Source organism: Nerophis lumbriciformis, linkage group LG17 (assembly GCF_033978685.3).
Source record: "Nerophis lumbriciformis linkage group LG17, RoL_Nlum_v2.1, whole genome shotgun sequence".
Classification (NCBI taxonomy): Eukaryota; Metazoa; Chordata; class Actinopteri; order Syngnathiformes; family Syngnathidae; genus Nerophis; species Nerophis lumbriciformis.
Genome location: NC_084564.2, coordinates 5,428,760 through 5,452,500, shown reverse-complemented (window position 1 = coordinate 5,452,500; position 23,741 = coordinate 5,428,760). Strand labels below are relative to the sequence as shown.

Here is a 23,741-nt window from a genome sequence, read left to right as displayed (position 1 = left end):
TAATCTGGATAATAACTGGACGTAGAAAACTCTTATTTTCTAAGCATTTCCTCCACTTCCGGCTAATGAAGCGCAATACATCCTGTTACAGCAGTAAGGATACAGACTTTCACAATAATGGTTTAAGCAGTAAACATTACAACCCTGATTTAACATTTTGTAAAATGCCAACTCGCTTTGGACTTAAGGACGAAAATAATAAAGGATAATGTTAATATTTCATAATTTTTACCTCCAGGGATCAATAAAGTACTTTCTATTCTATTGTAAGCAACGAATGAGGTTGAGGAAGTGCGCTACACAGGCCAACACATAGGGGGCGCTAACGCTCCTTGTCATGGGTTGACTCGTTAGAGCAGCCTATGAAGAAGAAAACGTCCCCACTGTTAGCAGTCGTTCATGGGCTAGATTATGAATGTTTAACAACAAAATTGTTATTTGGTAATCTTTGGAATATATTTGGCTGTTAGAAAACCCTACCTGCTATTGCAGGTGCTCTCAGGACTGCGGTGTCCCAGAGAAACAGCCAGGCTAAGGCTAAGCTAACATAGGCTAGGCTAAGCTAAGCTAGGCTAGGCTAACCTAGCTGAAGACTAGCTGGCAGTTCAAAAGTCAGAATGGATCTATTTGATGACCTACCGGAGCCAACTCAGGCTGGTGAGTGAGGGTTTTAATTCATTTAATTTGTTACATTGATTAACTTCTTGGACGTGATTGCTCCGGTAATTGATACACCGACAAGGGGGATCGATTTGTAATGAAATTATTGTTCATGAGGAGTCACTTCACGTCTTAAAGGCCTACTGAAATGCGATTTTCCTATTTAAACGGGGATAGCAGGTCCATTCTATGTGTCATACTTGATCATTTCGCGATATTGCCATATTTTTGCTGAAAGGATTTAGTAGAGAACATCGACGATAAAGTTCGCAACTTTTGGTCGCTGATAAAAAAAAAAAGCCTTGCCTGTACCGGAAGTAGCAGACGAGTAGCGTGACGTCACAGGTTGTGGAGCTCCTCACATCTGCACATTGTTTACAATCATGGCCACCAGCAGCGAGAGCGATTCGGACCGAGAAAGCGACGATTTCCCCATTAATTTGAGCGAGGATGAAAGATTCGTGGATGAGGAAAGTGAGAGTGAAGGACTAGAGGGCAGTGGGAGCGATTCAGATAGGGAAGATGCCGTGAGAGGCGGCTGGGAATGACTAAAACAGTAAATAAACACAAGACATATATATACTCTATTAGCCACAACACAACCGGGCTTATATTTAATATGCCACAAATTAATCCCGCATAACAAACACCTCCCCCCTCCCGTCCATATAACCCGCCAATACAACTCAAACACCTGCACAACACACTCAATCCCACAGCCCAAAGTACCGTTCACCTCCCCAAAGTTCATACAGCACATATATTTCCCCAAAGTCCCCAAAGTTACGTACGTGACATGCACATAGCGGCACGCACATATGGGCAAGCGATCAAATGTTTGGAAGCGTACTCACGGTAGCGTGTCTGCGTATCCTACTCAAAGTCCTCCTGGTAAGAGTCTCTGTTGTCCCAGTTCTCCACAGGCCAATGGTAAAGCTTGACTGTCATCTTCCGGGAATGTAAACAACGAAACACCGGCCGTGTTTGTGTTGCTGAAGTCGGCCGCAATACACCGCTTCCCACCTACAGCTTTCTTCTTTGCTGTCTCCATTGTTCATTGAACAAATTGCAAAATATTCCCCAACACAGATGTCCAGAATACCGTGGGATTTTGCGATGAAAACAGACGACTTAATAGCTGGCCACCATGCTGTCCCAAAATGTCCTCCACAATCCGTGACGTCACGTGCCGGCGTCATCATACCGAGACGTTTTCAGCAGGATATTTCGCGCAAAATTTAAAATTGCACTTTAGTAAGCTATGCCGTATTGGCATGTGTTGCAATGTTAAGATTTCATAATTGATATATAAACTATCAGACTGCGTGGTCGGTAGTAGTGGGTTTCAGTAGGCCTTTAAAGATTGACTGATGGGGAGATACATTATGTATATATACTGTATATATATATATATATATATATATATATATATATATATATATATATATACAGTGGGGCAAAAAAGTATTTAGTCAGCCACCGATTGTGCAAGTTCTCCCACTTAAAATGATGACAGAGTTCTGTAATTTTCCTCATAGGTACACTTCAACTGTGAGAGACAGAATGTGAAAAAAAATCCAGGAATTCACATTGTAGGAATTTTAAAGAATTTATTTGTAAATTATGGTGGAAAATAAGTATTTGGTCACTTCAAACAAGGAAGATCTCTGGCTCTCACAGACCTGTAACTTCTTCTTTAAGAAGCTCTTCTGTTCTCCACTCGTTACCTGTATTAATGGCACCTTTTTGAACTCGTTATCTGTATAAAAGACATCTGTCCACAGCCTCAAACAGTCAGACTCCAAACTCCACTATGGCCAAGACCAAAGAGCTGTCGAAGGACGCCAGGAAAATAATTGTAGACCTGCACCAGACTGTGAAGAGTGAATCTACAATAAGCAAGCAGCTTGGTGTGAAAAAATCAACTGTGGGAGCATTTATCAGAAAATGGAAGACATACAAGACCACTGATAATCTCCCTCGATCTGGGGCTCCACGCAAGATCTCATCCCGTGGGGTCAAAATGATCATGAGAACGGTGAGCAAAAATCCCAGAACCACACGGGGGGACCTGGTGAATGACCTGCAGAGAGCTGGGACCAAAGTAACAAAGGTTACCACCAGTAACACACTACGCCGACAGGGAATCAAATCCTGCAGTGCCAGACGTGTCCCCCTGCTTAAGCCAGTGCATGTCCAGGCCCGTCTGAAGTTTGCCAGAGAGCACATGGATGATACAGCAGAGGATTGGGAGAATGTCATGTGGTCAGATGAAACCAAAATAGAACTTTTTGGTATAAACTCAACTCGTCGTGTTTGGAGGAAGAAGAATACTGAGTTGCATCCCAAGAGCACCATACCTACTGTGAAGCATGGGGGTGGAAACATCATGCTTTGGGGCTGTTTTTCTGCTAAGGGGACAGGCCGACTGATCCATGTTAAGGAAAGAATGAATGGGGCCATGTATCGTGAGATTTTGAGCCAAAACCTCCTTCCATCAGTGAGAGCTTTGAAGATGAAACGTGGCTGGGTCTTCCAGCATGACAATGATCCCAAACACACCGCCCGGGCAACGAAGGAGTGGCTCCGTAAGAAGCATTTGAAAGTCCTGGAGTGGCCTAGCCAGTCTCCAGACCTCAACCCCATAGAAAATCTGTGGAGGGAGTTGAAAGTCCGTGTTGCTCGGCGACAGCCCCAAAACATCACTGCTCTCGAGAAGATCTGCATGGAGGAATGGGCCAAAATACCAGCTACTGTGTGTGCAAACCTGGTAAAGACCTATAGTAATCGTTTGACCTCTGTTATTGCCAACAAAGGTTATATTACAAAGTATTGAGTTGAATTTTTGTTATTGACCAAATACTTATTTTCCACCATAATTTACAAATAAATTCTTTAAAAATCCTACAATGTGAATTCCTGGATTTTTTTCCACATTCTGTCTCTCACAGTTTAAGTGTACCTATGAGGAAAATTACAGACCTCTGTCATCATTTTAAGTGGGAGAACTTGCACAATTGGTGGCTGACTAAATATTTTTTTGCCCCACTGTATATATATATATTGCCAAAAGTATTTGGCCACCTGCCTTGACTCACATAAGAACTTGAAGTGCCATCCCATTCCTAAGGTCAGGTGCTGTCTCAGCAGGTGTTACAGTCCTGCCATCATCCGCCAAAGAAAACGACAAAGAAGAGGAGAAGAGTGTGAAACGAAAACGAGAGGATGAAGAGTGTCCTGCGGTTCTAGAAGAAGAGGAAGAGGAGAACCAGAAAGTTTGTAGAGAAGGTTTTCACCTCTGTCACAATGTTTGTTTGCATACTTTGCTAAGGGGGGCTTGTCATGATGCACGCTGCAATGACGCAGCTTATTTACTGTGTGTGTTTTTTTCAGGCCTCCCCGTGTTGAGAGGCTATGTGGCGGCGAGGCGTGGCGAGCGTGACGAGATGCAGGACGCTCATGTGCTGTTGCCCAACATGAGCACCTGTGTGTCGGCGCGACCCAGTCAAGTGTAAGACGCATCCACGCACCTCCTGTGCGACACTTTCTTATTGGCTGACCTTTCCCGTTTCATGCCTGCGTCCCCAAGATCGCGGGTGTCGTATTTCGCCGTGTTTGACGGCCACGGAGGCTCTCGAGCGTCCCGGTTTGCAGCGGAGCATCTTCACCACACTCTGGCCAAGAAGTTCCCCCGAGGTCAGTAAAAGGGGATATTCTGCATCAATCAACATTGTCCCCTAACATGGCCCATTGTGTCTCTTGCAGGTGAAACTGACAACCTGGACAAGCTGGTGAAGAAGTGTCTGGTGGACACTTTCCGCCAAACGGACGAGGACTTTCTGAAGAAAGCGTCCAGCCAGTAAGACTGATTTATATCTGCTGTACAGATCTACTTTAGATAAGAGAAGTGTGAAATACTTCTCTTTTCACCTTATTTGTGTTTGACTTTATTACATCTTTGGATATATTTAGTGTTTTGCGCATTGTATAAACAAAAATGTTTATACAAACCCCATTTCCATATGAGTTGGGAAATTGTGTTAGATGTACCGTATTTTCCGCACCATAAGGCGCCCTGGGTTATAAGCCGCTCCTTCAATGAACGGCATATTTCAAAACTTTGTCCACCTATAAGCCGTGTTGTAAGCCGCATCTAACTGCGCTAAAGGAATGTCAAAAAAACAGTCAGATAGGTCAGTCAAACTTTAATAATATATTAAAAACCAGCGTTCTAACAACTCTGTTCACTCCCAAAATGTACGCAAATGTGCAATCACAAACATACGTATATCAACATGGACAGAGCTGCGTGAAAAAAGCCACCCGGCCTCTTCGCGTAAACTTAAACTTACCTTAACCACTCGCTCATCTTTTCTTCATCCATCCCTTCGAGTTAGCTTTTATGATGACGCCGGCTGGAAAGGTCTCTTTTGGCAAGGTCTTCCTTTTGAATATCACCATGGGTGGAAGTTTCTGGCCATTAGCATGGCAAGCTAGAACCACAGTGAAGGATGACTTCTCATTCCCTGTGGTGCGAATATTCACCGTACGTGCTCCCGTTGTATCCACAGTGCGGTTCACAGGAATATCAGTTGCTGTGAAATAGTAATCCGTGTGCGGATGGAGAGATTGCGTCTTTTCATGAACCGGATCCCTGTCGCTTAGTAGGAGCCATTTTGTGGTCTTTACAGATGTAAACACACAAAGGAAATGAAACGTACGGTGATATCCGCGCGCTTTTTCTTCTTCTACGCGGGCGGGTGGTTGCTTACAGTAGAAGAAGAAGCGCTTCCTGTTCTATGGGGGCGGGTGCTTACCTTGGCGGTTGCTTGCGTAGAAGAAGAAGCGCTTCCTGTTCTACCGGGAAAAAAGATGGCAGCTGTTTACCGAAGTTGCGAGACCGAAACTTTATGAAAATGAATCTTAATATTTATCCATATATAAAGCGCACCGGGTTATAAGGCGCACTGTCAGCTTTTGAGAAAATTTGTGTTTTTTAGGTGCGCCTTATAGTGCGGAAAATACGGTAAATATAAACGAAATACAAAGATTTGCAAATCCTTTTCAACCCATATTCAATTGAATGCACTACAAAGACAACATATTTGATGTTCAAACTCATAAACTTTATTTTTTTTTGGCAAATAATAATTAACTTAGAATTTCATGGCTGCAACACGTGCCAAAGTAGTTGGGAAAGGGCATGTTCACCACTGTGTTGCATGGCCTTTCCTTTTAACAACACTCAGTAAACGTTTGGGAACTGAGGAGACACATTTTTGAAGCTTCTCAGGTGGAATTCTTTCCCATTCTTGCTTGATGTACAGCTTAAGTTGTTCAACAGTCCGGGGGTCTCCGTTGTGCTATTTTAGGCTTCATAATGCGCCACACATTTTCAATGGGAGACAGGTCTGGACTACAGGCAGGCCAGTCTAGTACCCGCACTCTTTTACTATGAAGCCACGTTGATGTAACACGTGGCTTGGCATTGCAATACAATAGAATGTAGTACTAACAACTACAGTAGTTTTATGAAGTAACAATGTACAGCATTTACCTTGGAAAATGGTTTTCTACAGTATGTCTTTTTAGCTGCTTCTCTGGCAAACACACCATCAGCAGCTTTTTGATAATAGTTTAACATTGTTGGCTGGCGTTATTGGCTCATTCTGTTTCCGTATGGTGCTGACTAGCAGTGTTCCACTCGAATTGCTCGCAAATGTAAACATACCAATTAGCCCGGCAGCAGCTCTTATCTCGAAACACTCTTAAGTTGAGGTACAATGGCGAATTAGGATGTCATATTCCACTAGGGCAGGGGTCGGCAACCTTTACCAGTCAAAGAGCCATTTTGACCAGTTTCACAAATTATAGAAAACAATGGGAGCCGCAAAATTTTTTGAAATTTTAAATGAAATAACACTGCATACCAAGTTTTTTTTTGCTTTGTGTTATGTATAATTCAGGGGTCTCAGAAACGCTGCCCACACCTTTTATATGGAATTTTAAAGCTGGTGCGGCACGCGGGTTTCAAATGATTAGCGCTTGTCAGCATTATGCGTGCAGTGATGGTACAGCATATAGCGCCTACTACAACCAACGTGCCTGATCAGCCACACGTTGTCTGGGGCTCCTGCTTGCTCACGTAGGTGACAGCAAGGCATACTTGTTCAACAACCACACAGGTTACACTGACGGTGGCGGTATAAAAAAAAACTTTAACACTCTTATTAATAATGCGCCACACTGTGAACCCACACCAAACAAGAATGACAAACACATTTCGGGAGAACATCTGCACCGTAACACAACATAAACACAACAGGACAAATACCCAGAATCCCATGCAGCCCTAACTCTTCCGGGATACATTATACACCCCTGCTACCAAACCCCGCCCACCTCAACTGACGCACAGAGAGGGGGGTTGATGTGTGAGGGAGCAGGCTTGGGGTGGGGGCGGGGTTTGGTGGTAGCAGGGGTGTATAATGTAGCCCGGAAGAGTCAGGGCTGCATGGGATTCTGGGTGTTTGTTCTGTTGTGTTTATGTTGTGTTAAGGTGCAGATGTTCTCCCGAAATGTGTTTGTCATTCTTGTTTGGTTTTGGTTCAAAGTGTGGCGCATTATTAGTAAGAGTGTTAAAGTTGTTTTATATGGTCACCGTCAGTGTAACCTGTGTGGCTGTTGACCAAGTATGCCTTGCTGTCACGCACGTGTGCAAGCAGAAAATGTATATTGTATAACAAGTATTGGGCTGGCACGCTGTTAATACAGATTGTAGAGGGCGCCAAATGATGTACTATCATGGCACGCCCTTATTATAGCTATAAGGATGAAAATCGGTGAATATTAATCCCGGGAGTTTTCTGCGAGAGGCACTGAAATCCGTAAGTCTCACGGGAAAAATGGGGGGTTCAGCAAGTAAGCTGATGAGCCGCATCAGGGTGATCAAAGAGCCGCATGCGGCTCCGGAGCCGCGGGTTGCCGACCCCTGCACTAGGGCTACAACAACTAATCGATTATAAAAATAGTTGGCGATTAATTTAGTCATCGATTCGTTGGATCTATGCTATGCGCAGAGGCAATAATTATTTTTTTTAAATAAACCTTTATTTATAAACTGCAACATGTACAAACAGCTGAGAAACAATAATCAAAATAAGTATGGTGCCAGTATGCTGTTTTTTTTCCCAATAAAATACTGGAAAGGATAGAAATGTAGTTTGTCTCTTTTATCCGATTATTAATCGAAGTAATAATCGACAGATTAATCGATTATCAAATTAATCGTTAGTTGCAGCCCTATATTCCACATTTCAAACCACCAGGGGGCAGCATATTATGTGTGTGGATTGGTGGACAGACAATGGTCCCTTTCCAAATAGGAAGAAGACAAAGTTGCCCACCATTGTTGTTTGTTTGTGTGTTCCTCAGGAAGCCAGCGTGGAAAGACGGCTCCACGGTGACATGCATGCTGGTGCTGGATGACGTGGTCTACGTGGCCAACCTGGGAGACAGCCGGGTACAGCGCAGCGGCCATTTCCCAGCCCTGCGCGTTCTTCAGTGGTCTTGATGTGGGCGTCTGTGTGCAGGCGGTGTTGTGTCGGATGGAGGCGGAGGGAGGAGCCGCAGGAGAGCGGCGGCCGACGACGCTGGCACTCAGTAACGAACACAACCCGACTATCTACGAGGAGAGGATGAGGATCCAGAGAGCGGGAGGCACCGTCAGGTCCGGCAACACCCCGCATTTAGGACTTTCTCCTATTCGCACCAGTCAAGGTATAAGATATACCTCCTGTCTCGCCGCAGGGACGGCAGGGTGCTGGGCGTCCTCGAGGTGTCTCGCTCCATCGGAGACGGCCAGTACAAACGCTGCGGCGTCATATCCACGCCCGACCTGAGGAGGTGTCAGCTCACGTGCAATGACAGGCAAGAACAAGACACACACGTGCTGGCACAAGGAGAAGGATCCCCAAAAACTAAGGGTGTAACGCAGGGGTGCTCATTACGTCGATCGCGAGCTACCGGTCGATCTCGGAGGGTGTGTCAGTCGATCACCAGCCAGCCATTAAAAAAATAGTCCTAAAAATGAGCGATCATAAACCTTCACTATGACGTCACTTTCGTCACTTGATTGACATTCACGGCACCCGAGGGTCTTCTGAGATGACGCTGGCTGCTGCCAGCTCATTAAAATTACCGACAGGAAGGCGAGAAACACTTTATTTCAACAGACTCTGGCGCCGTACCTGTCGTCAAAACTCCAAAGACCGACTGCACAGTTGCACAATAAAAGCGCTACTTCATCCTGCCTGCGCTACCAAAATAAGAGTCTCAGAAAGCTGGCGTGCACAAGCTAGCAAGCTACGCAGTTTGCCGACAATGTATTTCTTATAAAGTGTATACAGAGGAGTACGGAAGCTGGATAAATAAAATGCCAAAAACCAACCACTTTCATGTGGTATTGGACAGAAAGGAGGACTTTTTTTCTCCTCCATTCGAAAATGCGGACGTTATCATCACCACTGTCTGATTCCTATCAATGCAAGTCATCACAATCAGGTAATACACCAACTTATATTCTTGTCTTCATGAAAGAAAGGAATCTATATGTGTTAAACATGCTTGTATTATCTCTAAACACTTTTAACTTATTAACAATATTACCGTAACTATATGTGTTAAACATGCTTGTATTATCTTTAAACACCTTTAACTTATTACCAATATTAACTATAAGTGTTAAACATGCTTGTATTATCTTTAAACACCTTTAACTTATTACCAATATTAACTATAAGTGTTAAACATGCTTGTATTATCTTTAAACACCTTTAACTTGTTAACAATATTAACTATATGTGTTAAACATGTTTGCATTATCTTTAAACACCTTAAACTTAACAATATTAACTATATGTGTTAAACATGCTTGTATTATCATTAATCACCTTTAACTTGTTAACAATATTAACTATATGTATTAAACAAACTTGTATTTTCATTAAACACCTTTAATTTATTAACAATATTAACTATATGTGTTAAACATGCTTGTATTATCATTAAACACCTTTAACTTGTTAACAAAAACATATGTTTCATAAATAAGTAAATATAAATTATATATATGAATGAGGTAGATCCCCACGACTTGATCAATTGAAAAGTAGCTCGCCTGCAGAAAAAGTGTGAGCACCCCTGGTGTAACGGTACACAAAAATGTCGGTTCGGTACGTACCTCGGTTTAGAGGTCATGGTTCGGTTAATTTTCGGTACAGTAAGAAAACAACAAAATATACATTTTTGCGTTATTTATTTACCAAATTTGCAAAATCCTCCACCAAAAATATTTTTCTTAGTGGAATATTTGATGTGAAGTAATGGGGACCTTGGATGGGTCAATAATTCATAATAACATTGATTTTGATTCAATATTATGTTCTGAGCAATGACAGTTTGAAAGAAAAAAACCCAGCTTTGTTTTATTAGTCAACATTGCAACTTTTTCTAAATTACATTGAACCTTTAAGCTTTTTTATTTCACTTTTGTTATATTTTGTTTATTTTAATAGTATTTTTAGAATGTGCCGTGGGCCTTTAAAACATTAGCTGTGGGCTGCAAATGGCCTCCGGGGCACACTTTTGACACCCCTGCTATAGATAATAAAAAATTAAATGTGATAAATCTATGGATAAAAAGCAGAGCCTGGCGACGCATGCGCGTTTATCATAACTCTCTCTCTCTCTCTCTGTCTCTGCCCCTCCCTCACCAATGCTGCTGCACACACATATTGTTTTGTTTTTAACCCCTTCTTAACCCTGAACGTACATTGAAAATACACGCAACCCTAACTCAAAATGCCGGACATTTGAAGCATTTAAGAAACTCCGCAAAAGAGGACGTATGGTCAGTCTATCCTAGCCCGTTAGCTGCTGGCATGCCGTGTGTTGTGCCTCGGTGTGCATTATTTACACAACGTGCGTTACGCTACTTAATATGTCCGTGTGGAAACTCGTTCGGTACACCCGCGAACCGAACCGGAACCCCCGTACCAAAAAGGTTCGATACAAATACACGTACCGTTACACCCCTACCAAAAACAGTTTCCTGTCACCTTTTAGGTTCATCATATTGGCCTGTGACGGCTTGTTCAAAGTCTTTTCTGCGGATGATGCCGTCAAATTTGTGCTCGACATCCTTCAGGTACTAATATTGTTTGTTCTTCTGCATTACGTGAAAAGGACATGAGAAATGTGAACACTTTTTTCCTGCAGGAGGGAGGTGCTGACCAAAGGCTGACGGACCAGGAAGAGCAGTTTGAGGCTGCTTGCCAACAGTTGGCCACTGAGGCGGTCCGACGAGGCTGCGCCGATAACGTCACTGTGATCCTGGTTTCAGTTGACTTCTGAACACACACACACTCACACTGTATGCATCCACTTTGTTTTCCAATTAAATACTTTCCTTTACTTCCTCTGTTATATGTATATCACTGCAATCACAACATTTAAAATGAATAAATACAAGGGTAACAAGGGTTATAAACTAATAATATTTTACCTTACATTCCTTATGATATACAGGTAAAAGCCAGTAAATTAGAATATTTTGAAAAACTTGATTTATTTCAGTAATTGCATTCAAAAGGTGTAACTTGTACATTATATTTATTCATTGCACACAGACTGATGCATTCAAATGTTTATTTCATTTAATTTTGATGATTTGAAGTGGCAACAAATGAAAATCCAAAATTCCGTGTGTCACAAAATTAGAATATTGTGTAAGGCTAATACAAAAAAGGGATTTTTAGAAATGTTGGCCAACTGAAAAGTATGAAAATGAAAAATATGAGCATGTACAATACTCAATACTTGGTTGGAGCTCCTTTTGCCTCAATTACTGCGTTAATGCGGCGTGGCATGGAGTCGGTGAGTTTCTGGCACTGCTCAGGTGTTATGAGAGCCCAGGTTGCTCTGATAGTGGCCTTCAACTCTTCTGCGTTTTTGGGTCTGGCATTCTGCATCTTCCTTTTCACAATACCCCACAGATTTTCTATGGGGCTAAGGTCAGGGGAGTTGGCGGGCCAATTTAGAACAGAAATACCATGGTCCGTAAACCAGGCACGGGTAGATTTTGCGCTGTGTGCAGGCGCCAAGTCCTGTTGGAACTTGAAATCTCCATCTCCATAGAGCAGGTCAGCAGCAGGAAGCATGAAGTGCTCTAAAACTTGCTGGTAGACGGCTGCGTTGACCCTGGATCTCAGGAAACAGAGTGGACCGACACCAGCAGATGACATGGCACCCCAAACCATCACTGATGGTGGAAACTTTACACTAGACTTCAGGCAACGTGGATCCTGTGCCTCTCCTGTCTTCCTCCAGACTCTGGGACCTCGATTTCCAAAGGAAATGCAAAATTTGCATGGTTGGGTGATGGTTTACAATTACAATATCAATAACAATAATATCCATAATAGCTTGCTTTTTATCCAAAAATGGATTATTTAACCCTTGTGTGGTGTTCGGCTGTGTGGGACCTGTTTTCATTTTTTATTAAAAGATAAATGATACAATTAATTAATTTTTCAAACTGACTCACTGACTTTGGCTCATTTTCTGTGGAGAACATATATATATAAGAATACATATTTAATGACCACACACCATACACCCCCCCCTACACATTTCTATAAGATGTCCGGGTCCACTGGACCCGGGGCTAATAGAAGTGTGGAAATTGATGTTCTGTGTACCACACACAGCAGGCCTAGACAGGATGAGGACAGAGTGCAGGTACACAGAGCATCAGAGGGTCAAATGTGCGAGAAAATGAGAGCAGACAGTGTTGAAAAACAATGTTGCAACCTTGTGTGGGAACCGCAGGTGCAGAAACACAAAAGAAGAATCCCTGTGAGATGCAGAAACTGGCAATTTTTTTTAAATTTTTGTAAAAAAAAAAAAAAAATTTTAAATGTTTAATTTTTTTTTTAATTTAAAAATTTTTTAAATTTTTTTTTTTTTTTTATATTAATTTTTTTTAAATTTTTGTAAAAAAAAATTTTTTTTTTTAAATGTTTAATTTTTTTTTTTTAATTTAAAAAAAAATTTAATTTATTTTTTTATTTTTTTTAAATTTAAAAAAAAATTATTTTTTTTTAAAATTTTAATAAAAAAAAAAAAAAAAAAAATTAAATGTTTTTAATTTTTTTTTAATTTTTTAAATTTTTTTAAAATGTTTTTAATTTTTTTAACTTTTTAAAAAAATGTTTACCCTAACCCTAATCTTAACCCTAACCCTAATCTTAACCCTAACCCTAACCCTAATCCTAACCCTAACCCTAACCCTAAAAAAAAATGTTAAAATTTTCAAAATTGTTTTAAATTAAATTAAAATTAAAAAAAAAAATGTTTACCCTAACCCTAATCTTAACCCTAACCCTAATCTTAACCCTAACCCTAACCCTAACCCTAAAAAAAAAAAATGTTAAAATTGTTTTAAATAGTTTTAAAAAATTTAAAAAAAGTTTAAAATTAAAAAAATTAAAACAATTTAAAAAAATGAGATTAGGGTTAGGGTAAACATTTTTAAAAAATTAAAAAAAATTAAAAATCTTTTTTTTACCTTGAAAATCTTTTTTTTTTTACCTTCAAAAAAAATGTTTTACCTTGGAAATCATTTTTTAAATTTTTTTTAATTTTTTAAATTTTTTTAAAAATGTTTTTAATTTTTTTAACTTTTAAAAAAAATGTTTACCCTAACCCTAATCTTAACCCTAACCCTAATCTTAACCCTAACCCTAACCCTAAAAAAAAATGTAAACATTTTTAAAATTGTTTAAAATTGTTGGCAGAGAAATTTTCCATGCAACGTTCATATTGTTGTTACTCAGCCAGCGTTTGTGGGTCTGATGCACCTGTTGCATTTTGTGGCTTTTAATGCCTCACAATATATATATACAAAAAAGTGGCTCGAAAATCACTTTCGAGCCACTTTTTCCTGGTTCACCTTATGGCCTACCACTAAAAAGGAGTCTGACACTGGTTTGTTTTGACAATGATGAAAACCTTCCGAGCGTCAGATCCATCAGGCGCAGTACCACTCCGGGCCGCCAGGTGACTGCAGGCGGGAGAGCACGCCGGATGTAGACAGGAGGCGGGGTTCTAAACATCCTGGAGATGCGGACAGCTGTTGTGCAAGGTTAACACTCACGTTAACATTCACGTTAACATGCTATACAGGCGGCGTGACACGCAACCCGAGCACGAAGCCATCCGTTCGGCGTTACGATACTAGTCCGCCGTTAGCGTGGGTCACACTTTTGAATGATGCGCGTTTGCTAGCAGGCTAGCACGACGCCGCTATCCGGTTTGTTTACGCGCCACGTCACTCGGTTAACGTCTTGAAGGAGCGCCCCGCAGCATGATGGAGTCGCTGCTCGACTTTGAGAAGTGCGTCAACGACGCACCTGAGTTCAGGTGAGGCGCGTTCGACACGCGACGCCACCCTCAAAAGTGCGCATGCGCCGACGTCTGACCGTTTATTTTCTGTTCAGGCTGAACCTGGAACGGTTTGAGGCTGATGTTGCTCTCCTGGAGACACAGCTGGAAAAGGTCTGAATCCATGTCTTTCATTACTATCACTGTTATGCAGAGGTGGGTAGAGTAGCCAGAAATTGTCCTCAAGTAACTTTAGAGATGTATTACTCAAGTAAAAGTAAGGAGTAGTCACCCAAATATTTACTTGAGTAAAAGTAAAAAGTATGTTGTGAAAAAACTACTCAAGTACTGAGTAACTGATGAGTAACCTGTTCCTTTAATGATGACGGCAACAAATAATGCACAAAAACATAAAAATAGCAATGAGCAAATTCAGAGCCAGGAATATCTCTTAAGCAACTAAAACAATAATATATATTAAATAATAATACATTAACATAAAAAAAATGTAAGGCAAATTGAGCCGCAATAACTTAACAGCACCATAGGCTCAGTAGGCAGAGATTACAAAGGAAAATAACAAGTTAGCCTTTATGCAAACCATAAACTGATAGGTGTGGGCTGCACCTGGGAACACACTGTGCACTTCTGAAATCATTTTTTACCTTGAAAAAAAATTTTTACCTTGAAATTTTTTTTTTTACCTTAAAATTAATTTTTTATCTTGAAAATCATTTTTTACCTTGAAAAAAAATTATACCTTGAAAAATTTTTTTTACCTTGAAAATAATTTTTTTTACCTTGAAAATCATTTTTAACCTTGAAAATAATTTTTTACCGTAAAAATAATTTTTTACCTTGAAAATCATTTTTTACCTTGAAAATCATGTTTTGCCTTAAATTTTTAATTTTTTAAATTTTTTTTAACTTTTAAAAAATTTTTTTTAAATATTTGTAAAAAAAAATTAGTTTTTTTAATTTTTTAATTTTTTTTAAATTTTTTTAATTTTTAAAAAAAAATAAAAATTTTTAATTTTTTTTAATTTTTAAAATTTTTTTTTTATTTTTTAATTTTTTTAAAAATGTTAACATTTTTTATTTTTTATTTAATTTTTTTTAATTTTTTTTAATTTTTAACAATTTTTAACAATTTTTAACAATTTTTAACAATTTTTAACAATTTTTAACTTTTTTTTATTTTTTTAAATTTTTTTAAACAATTTAAAACAATTTTTAAATTTTTAAATTTAGGGTTAGGGTTAGGGTTAGGGTTAAGATTAGGGTTAGGGTAAACATTTTTCTTTTAATTTTAATTTTTTAAAACAATTTAAAACAATTTTAAAATTTTTTAAATTTTTTTTTTAGGGTTAGGGTTAGGGTCAGGATTGGGGTTAGGGTTAGGGTTAGGGTTAAGATTAGGGTTAGGGTAAACATTTTTTTCAAAAGTTAAAAAAAAAAAAAAAAAAAAAAACATTTACATTTTTTTTTAATTAAAAAAAATAAAATAAAATAAAATAAAATTAAAAAAATAAAATAAAATTAAAAACATTTAAAAACATTTTTTATTATTTTTTTAAAAATAAATAAAAAAATAAAAAAATTATAAAAAATATATATTTTTAATTTTTTTAATTTTTATAATTAAAAAAAAAAATTAAATTAAATTAAAAAAATTAAAAATATATATTTTTTATAATTTTTTTATTTTTAAATGTTTTTAATTTTTTTTTTTTTTTTTTTTTAATTTTATTTATTTATTTTTTATTTTTTTTAATTTTTTTAACTTTTGAAAAAAATGTTTACCCTAACACTAATCTTAACCCTAACCCTAATCTTAACCCTAACCCTAATCCTAACCCTAACCCTAACCCTAACCCTAACCCTAAAAAAAAATGTTAAAAATTTAAAAATTGTTTTAAATTGTTTTAAAAAAATTAAAAATTAAAAAAAAAATGTTTACCCTTAACCCTAACCCTAACCCTAATCTTAACCCTAACCCTAACCCTAACCCTAAAAAAAAATGTTAAAAATGTTAAAAATTAAAAAATTGTTTTAAATTGTTTAAAAAAAAAAAAAAAAAAAAAAAAAAAGTTAAAAAAAAAGTTAAAAATTAAAAAAACATTTAAAATTAAAAAAAAAAAAAAAAAAAAAAAAAAAAAAAAATTAAATTAAAAAAAAAATTTTTTTTTTAAAAACATTTAAAAAAAAATGTAAAAACATTGAAAATCATTTTTTACCTTGAAAATCATTTTTTTTACCTTGGAAAAAAAAATTACCTTGAAAATCATTTTTTACCTTGAAAATCATTTTTTACCTTGAACATTTTTTTTTACCTTGAAAATCCTTTTTTTTTACCTTGAAAATCATTTTTAACCTTGGGGGGGTGCTGGAGCTTATCTCAGCCTATCTCAGCTGCAGTCGGGCAGAAGACGGGGTACACCCTGGACAAGTCGCGACCTCAACGCAGGGTCAACACAGATAGACAGACAACATTCACACTCACATTCACACACTAGGGCCAATTTAGTGTTGCCAATCAACCTATCCCCAGGTGCATGTCTTTGGAGGTGGGAGGAAGCCGGAGTACCCGAAGGGAACCCACGCAGTCACGGGGAGAACATGCAAACTCCACACAGAAAGATCCCGAGCCCGGGGTTGAACCATACTTGACGGCGTGGCGAAGTTGTTGGTTAGTGGGGTTCAAACCCCACCTTCTACCATCCTAGTCACGTCCGTTGTGTCCTTGGGCAAGACACTTCACCCCTTGCTCCTGATGGCTGCTGGTTAGCGCCTTGCATGGCAGCTCCCGCCATCAGTGTGTGAATGTGTGTCCCGGGAAAATTGTGAGGGTTGGCAAGTATGAACGAGTGTCACATACCAAGTTTAATGACTCTGGGTGAAATGGTTGCAAAACTTAGCGCCTTGCATGGCAGCTCCCGCCATCAGTGTGTGAATGTGTGTCCCGGGAAAATTGTGAGGGTTGGCAAGTATGAACGAGTGTCACATACCAAGTTTAATGACTCTGGGTGAAATGGTTGCAAAACTAGCTAAAAAAAAAAGTTAGCAAGCTAACGTGAGCATGATCATAGTTAGCTTGTGTCACATACCAAGTTATATGACTCTAAGGTGTATGGCTGGGGAATTAGAGAAAAGTGAGCACATTTAGCAAAGAAAGTTAGCACTTTAATGTTAGCGTGCTTACGTTTGCATGCTAGCAGTTTACAGGTGTCACGTACCAAGTTACGTGACTCTGGGGTAAACGGTTGCAAAAATAGCGCAAACAGTTAGCATGCTGGCAATTAGAGAGAAAAAACATACAATTAGCTCAAATGGTAGCATGTTCATATTAGTATGCTAGCGGTTAACAAGTGTCACATATGAAGTTATATGACTCTAAAGTAATATTATTGCTACATTAGCATTAGAATGAGCAATTATGAAATGTTTATTCCTACTTTCACCACTATGTAACCTGTTGGCATCAGGAGGTTTGATGTAACTGCTGTGGGTCATGTGATCTGACCAATCAGGTGATGAGGCTGTGCGGCAAGATGGTGGAGTCGGGACAAGCGTACGGCGCAGCCAATCAGCTTTTCCTGGGCAGCCTGGCCGAGCTCTTTGTGCACCACAAGGATGATGGCGTCGTCACGGTGAGAACACGTTTGTTAGCTACGCAGCCTTGCAGAGGCGTCATTTCATGTCCCGGTTACCCCCCACAGAACTGTCTTAGCCAGTTCAAGCAAGGTCTGCAGGAGGTGCTCGCCTTCCACACGGTCAGTACACACACACACACACACACTCTTGTATTTGTTACCTTCTTCAGACCTCCGAAAAATGCCTACCCCTAGTAATTATAATAAAAGTCGTAATTTTACTCAACGCAACTCCAAATTGTTATTAAACTGAAGGTTTGTGCAATATTATCATACAATTTGGAATTTTCTCAATAACAGTCGCAAATTTACAAAATAAGCTTAAAAAGTCAGAATTTTACTTGACAAAAGTCACAATTTTATAAGAAAACCTAAAAAGTTTGGCAACATTATAATTATAATCGGAATTTTACTTGGCCAAGTTATGACCATACTTGCCAACCCTCCCGGATTTTCCGGGAGACTCCCGAAATTCAGCGCCTCTCTCGAAAACCTCCCGGGACAAATTTTCTCCCGAAATTCAGGCCCACAACATAAACAGCATACCTGCCCAATAACGTTATAGCTGTAGAATGATGGAGGGCGAGTTCTTGGTTTCTTATGTGGGTTTATTGTTAGGCAGTTTCATTAACGTCCTCCCAGCGCGGCAACAACACACAACAACAGCAGTCACGTTTTTGTATACCGTAAAGCAGTTCGTCTGCCGTAAACAGCAATTTTGTGACACTCTTAAACAGGACAATACTGCCATCTAGTGCATTTGATGAAAGCACTTTTGTGCGTGCCACACAGCAATGCATCATCAGAGAGGGTGTTCAGCATGGTTCGAAAAATAGTGACAGAGAATAGAACAAGGATGGACAATTCAACCCTTAACTCAACAATGAGTAGATGAGTGTTATGTGTGTGTATATGTGTAAATAAATGAACACTGAAATTCAAGTATTTCTCTTATTTATATATATATATATATATATATATATATATATATATATATATATATAAATAAGAGAAATACTTGAATTTCAGTGTTCATTTATTTACACATATACACACACATAACACTCATCTCATGAGTGTGTGTATATATATATATATATATATATATATATATATATATATATATATATATATATATATATATATATATATATATATATGTGTGTATATATATATATATTATATATATAATAAAATAAGTAGTACAAGTATTTATTTTATATATATAATAAAATAAATATATATATATATATATATAAAATACATATATATATACGTGTATGTAATATATATATATATATATATATATATATATATATATATATATATATATATATATATATATATATAACTAGAATTCACTGAACGTCAAGTATTTCTTATATATATATATATCTATGAAATACTTGACTTGGTGAATTCTAGCTGTAAATATACTCCTCCCTTTTTGGCCACGCCCCCAACCACGCCCCCGTCCCACCCCGACCACGCCCACCCCCCTCCCCCCACCTCCCGAAATCGGAGGTCTCAAGGTTGGCAAGTATGGTTATGACAAAAGTCATAATTTGGCAGTATCGTGATGAAATTCAGAATTTTATATGACAAATGTCACCGTTTTGCATTAAAAATAATAATTTTACATAAAGTAATAATTTTACGAGAAAATATTGCAATATTACAGAAACAGAAAGTACCGGTATATCCAATCCAATCCACTTCATTTATATAGCACATTTAAACGACAAAATGTTTCCAAAGTGCTGCACGACAATATTAAAAACAATATTCAAATATTATCCTTAGCTCCACCAATGACTGAATAAAAACAAAAAATAAATACATATAAAACCAATATAAAATGAATATGATTAAAAACGATTTTAAAGGGTAAAACCAATTAAAACAGTAAATAGAAATCAAAATGTATATAAAACACGGAGGACAACAGAGGACCACACAACTCACGTAGTGTTAAAAGCCAGAAAATAAAAGTGTATTTTTCGACATTTCCTTAGTTTTAAAAGCTATTTACTTATCTATATTCATTGACATTACATAATAATCTTCATTTTAGCATAAACATATTCTATTCTATTCTAGTTTAAAAATGTTACCATTGCGCGCCAACCACTGCTGCTCACCGCTCCCCTCACCTCCCAGGGGGTGATCAAGGGTGATGGGTCAAATGCAGAGAATAATTTCGCCACATCTAGTGTGTGGGTGTGAGAATCATTGGTACTTTAACTTTTTTAACTTTAACTATTCAAATATATTTAGACTTTTCCATAATGATGTCTCAAGAAGAGTAGAAATACAAGAACACACACACACACACACACACACACACACACACACACACACACACACACACACACACACACACACACACACACACACACACACACACTCTGTCACACTTGAAAGAGTGCTATCTGTATTTGTTGCCAGATGTTGTTGGACCAGACCCAAAGAGCCATCACCCAGCAGCTCACCAACCTGTGCAAGCAGTATGTCTATAATGAATGCACACACACACACACACACACACACACACACACACACACACACACACACACACACACACACACACACACACACACACACACACACACACACACACACACACACACTCCTCTTTCCAGTTGCATTGTTAAACCAGCTGAGACACAACAGCTCCCCCTCATGTGACACAACAATCACAGTAGAGTACAATCTGACATGCACTATTTTTTTTGTTCACTAAAAATGTGTCCGGGTGTTTTCGAGGTTCCTGCCGCAGCTGGCGGACACGAAGAGAGAGTTTGTGCGCATCGGCGAGGACCTGGAGACGGCGGCGCTGAAGAACGCTCAGGTGTCTCGCCACAAGGCCGCCGACGCAGAGCGGGCAAGCCACCTGCTGCTTGCCACCCGCAAATGCTACCAGCATTTTGCCCTGGACTACTGTCTACAGGTACAAGGACGCCGTCTTGTGTCGGGTCAACGTGACCGTCCCACGTTGACGAGATTGTTGTAATCGTTCTTCTGCAGCTCAACACCTTCAAAACTCAGCAGAGGATTGAAGTCCTGAACTCGGTGAGTCAAGACGCAAACATTAGCATAAACTTCCCTTTGAAACCTGTTTTTCTCTTATTTGACCTACAGTACAGGCCAAAAGTTTGGACACACCTTCTTTAATGCATTTTCTTTATTTTCATGACTATTTACATTGTATATTGTCACTGAAGGCATCAAAACTATGACACCTGTGAAGTGAAAACCATTTCGGGTGACTACTGTTGCGTTTTGGACCAGTTGTTCCTCCCAGGGAATTCAAGTCACAAGTCGCTCCCAAGCTCTTTACGACACTTAAAGCTGAGTTGAAAAACCACCAGAGACAGAATAGGTATTTTGTAATATATTGGCAAAGCTTTGCAGATATATATTTGAGACCAGTCCAGCATAGAACATTCTATCGCGCCGCCAAAATGGTCTGTCTTTTCGACCCCAAAACCCTCTCTCCTCTCCCCTCTCTCTAGTCAAAACAAATTATGAGTATTATTATTATCGCTCCTTCTTACATTCCAAAGCCTCAAGGTTAACACACAGTAGAGATGCGCGGTTTGCGGGCACAACCGCGGAGTCCGCGGATTATCCGCGGATCGGGCGGATGAAATTAAAAAAAATTAGATTTTATCCGCGGGTCGGGTCGGGTCGGGCGGTTGAAATAAAAAAAAATTAGATTTTATCCGCGGGTCGGGTCGGGTCGGGCGGTTGAAATAAAAAAAAATTAGATTTTAAATAGATTCAGGCGGGTGGCAGTTAAACCAATTCGGAAATATATATACATAGTTAAATGTTGTTACCCACATACGAAAAACGAGCAGGCACCTGCAGCATATGCCACAACAGAAGAAAAAAAAAAAAAAGAGATGGACACTTTTACGGAGCGGAGAAGGGACGCCTCGCCGGGGTCCGGGACCGAGGCCCCTTCCCCCGAGAGGGCCCCACCGGGAGCCGTAGCTGAGGCGATCCGCGAGAAGGGCCCGACGCACGTCCAGGGTCACCACCGCGCCCACCGCACCGACACCCCGCCTCGTTCGCCTTCGCCGCGGCCGGCGTCACGCGCAGCAGGTAAGCAGCTTACCTGCCCGCCACCCCCGTGGCCGGGGGCTCGTAACAGGGGTCACTCCGCGCGCTCCGCCCGCGCAGCTTACCTGCCCGCCACCCCTGTTGCCGGGGGCGCGTAACAGGGGTCACTCCGCGCGCAGTGCGCTCACGAAAGGGGTGGGGCTCACCCTGGTTGATATAAACAGCAGGACGGTGGCCATGGAAGTCGGAACCCGCTAAGGAGTGTGTAACAACCCACCTGCCGAATCAACTAGCCCTGAAAATGGATGGCGCTGGAGCGTCGGGCCCATACCCGGCCGTCGCCGGCAGCGAGACGCGCTTGGAGGTGCGCTCAGCGCGGCTCCCATATGATTGCGCACTGGTGTGCGTCTGGGTCGTGACAGTGTGGCACGCGAATGTCTGTGCTGCATTGGATCAGTCTCCTTTCTTTAACAGGCAAAAGCTTTATAACCTCACTAATGCCTTACATCATCTATATTAGATATATAACAACGGGCGGGTGCGGTTCTGATCAAATGTTAGATCGGGTGGATGGCGGATGGTTGACGACTTTCTGATGCGGTTGCGGATGAAATAATTGCCTATCCGCGCATCTCTAACACACAGTTTACTTGCAGACAGAGCAGCAAGAGAAGAAATGGAAAACACGAGCTGTTTTCAAATATGAAATATCTGCCTCCGACACTACATCTTGAAGCTGATCGAGAGAATGCCAAGAGTGTGCAAAAAAGTAATCAGAGCAAAGGGTGGCTATTTTGAAGAAACTAAAATATAAAACATGTTTTCAGTTATTTCACCATTTTTTGTTAAGTACATAACTCCACATGTGTTCATTCGTAGTTTAGATGCCTTCAGTGACAATCTACAATGTAAATAGTCATGAAAATAAAGAAAATGCATTGAAACTTTTGGCCTGTACTGTAAATGTTTGGGGGTTGAGTCCCAAGCCACTGCCATCAATTACTTTGATCGCATTAATAAAAAATGCTTTACTTAGGGGTGTCCCAATCCGATATGATTATTGGATATCGTGCTGATATCAGCAAAAATCGGATTGGCTTGCATGTAAAATGTGTGATGCACGCAGTCCTGTGAAGCTGGACAACCAGTCAACATCTAAATGTCCCCCAATAAGCACACAATTTTAGTCAAGTTCTTTACAAAAGGTAAACATGGTAAGCCACTAGGAGCGAGCAGCTACACGACAGCTTAGCACACAAGCTAGACATACGTAATGAGTGTCCTTCATTGAACGATATTGCTGTATAAAACATGACAAGTTGTCTATACAAACAAGTAGTAAGTATTTATAGTTACATATTACTTACACGTACAAGTGTGTTAGAAAGTATCCATTAACAAACATGTCAGCATCATTCAACTTACTTCATCATGAGCTAATAGCAATTAGACTTAGACAAACTTTAATGATCCACAAGGGAAATTGTTCCAATTCCAACTCCACTTCAATTAAAGACAGCATAAGTACATTCCAGAGGTAATAATAATAATCAATAAAAACATTTTATATATATATATATATATATATATATATATACACACATAAACACACACACACGTTAGGTTGTCCAAATAAAATCAAAAAGTCGATTTTAAAAAATCCATCATTTAAAGTTGTTAGAGAGGTTATCGATAGAGCCCACATAAATTGGTAGTGGTCCCATTACGGAGGGCAGTAGGCCAGCAAGAGTTGTAGATGTGGCTGCATTAATGTTGCTGCTGCTAAAGCATTGGTTATTTGGTTACTTTGCGGATTATTAAAGGGGAACATTATCACAATTTCAGAATGGTTAAAACCATTAAAATACAGTTCCCAGTGGCTTATTATATTTTTCGAAGTTTTTTTCAAAATTTCAA

At 39.4% G+C, this 23,741-nt stretch overlaps 2 protein-coding genes across 8 annotated transcripts in view; both read left to right on the top strand.

The window, feature by feature from the left end:
• The first annotated feature begins 432 nt into the window (after positions 1-432).
• On the top strand, positions 433-11,133 carry ilkap (integrin-linked kinase-associated serine/threonine phosphatase). Of its 7 annotated transcripts, none has more exons than XM_061971983.1 (10): positions 433-657; positions 3,811-3,948; positions 4,054-4,171; positions 4,250-4,356; positions 4,426-4,519; positions 8,095-8,182; positions 8,253-8,389; positions 8,470-8,589; positions 10,786-10,867; positions 10,939-11,133. In XM_061971983.1, exons 1-10 carry the CDS (start codon positions 618-620, stop codon positions 11,071-11,073), a joined length of 1,059 nt encoding a protein of 352 aa, XP_061827967.1. In that variant the 5' UTR covers positions 433-617; the 3' UTR covers positions 11,074-11,133. The 7 variants fall into 7 exon arrangements, with proteins under 7 accessions (XP_061827967.1, XP_061827966.1, XP_061827965.1 ...); XM_061971982.1 differs by having other exon boundaries at positions 3,808-3,948; XM_061971981.1 differs by having other exon boundaries at positions 3,796-3,948.
• Positions 11,134-13,478: 2,345 nt separating this feature from the next.
• The window catches only part of LOC133614383 (arf-GAP with coiled-coil, ANK repeat and PH domain-containing protein 2), a 34,400-nt gene continuing 24,137 nt past the window's right edge, over positions 13,479-23,741 (top strand). Inside the window, 7 exon segments of the mRNA XM_072914976.1 lie at positions 13,479-14,142; positions 14,220-14,277; positions 17,634-17,753; positions 17,823-17,876; positions 20,205-20,263; positions 20,523-20,706; positions 20,784-20,828. Of these exon segments, the coding sequence (XP_072771077.1) occupies positions 14,087-14,142; positions 14,220-14,277; positions 17,634-17,753; positions 17,823-17,876; positions 20,205-20,263; positions 20,523-20,706; positions 20,784-20,828 (576 nt within the window). The 5' untranslated portion in view covers positions 13,479-14,086.

Coding starts and splice junctions, on each gene's coding strand:
- ilkap (XM_061971981.1), top strand. CDS start 618: ATGGATCTATTTGATGACCTACCGGAGCCAACTCAGGCTG. Junction 4,172..4,249: donor TCGGCGCGACCCAGTCAAGT/GTAAGACGCATC, acceptor TGCGTCCCCAAG/ATCGCGGGTGTCGTATTTCG. Junction 4,520..8,094: donor CTGAAGAAAGCGTCCAGCCA/GTAAGACTGATT, acceptor TGTGTTCCTCAG/GAAGCCAGCGTGGAAAGACG.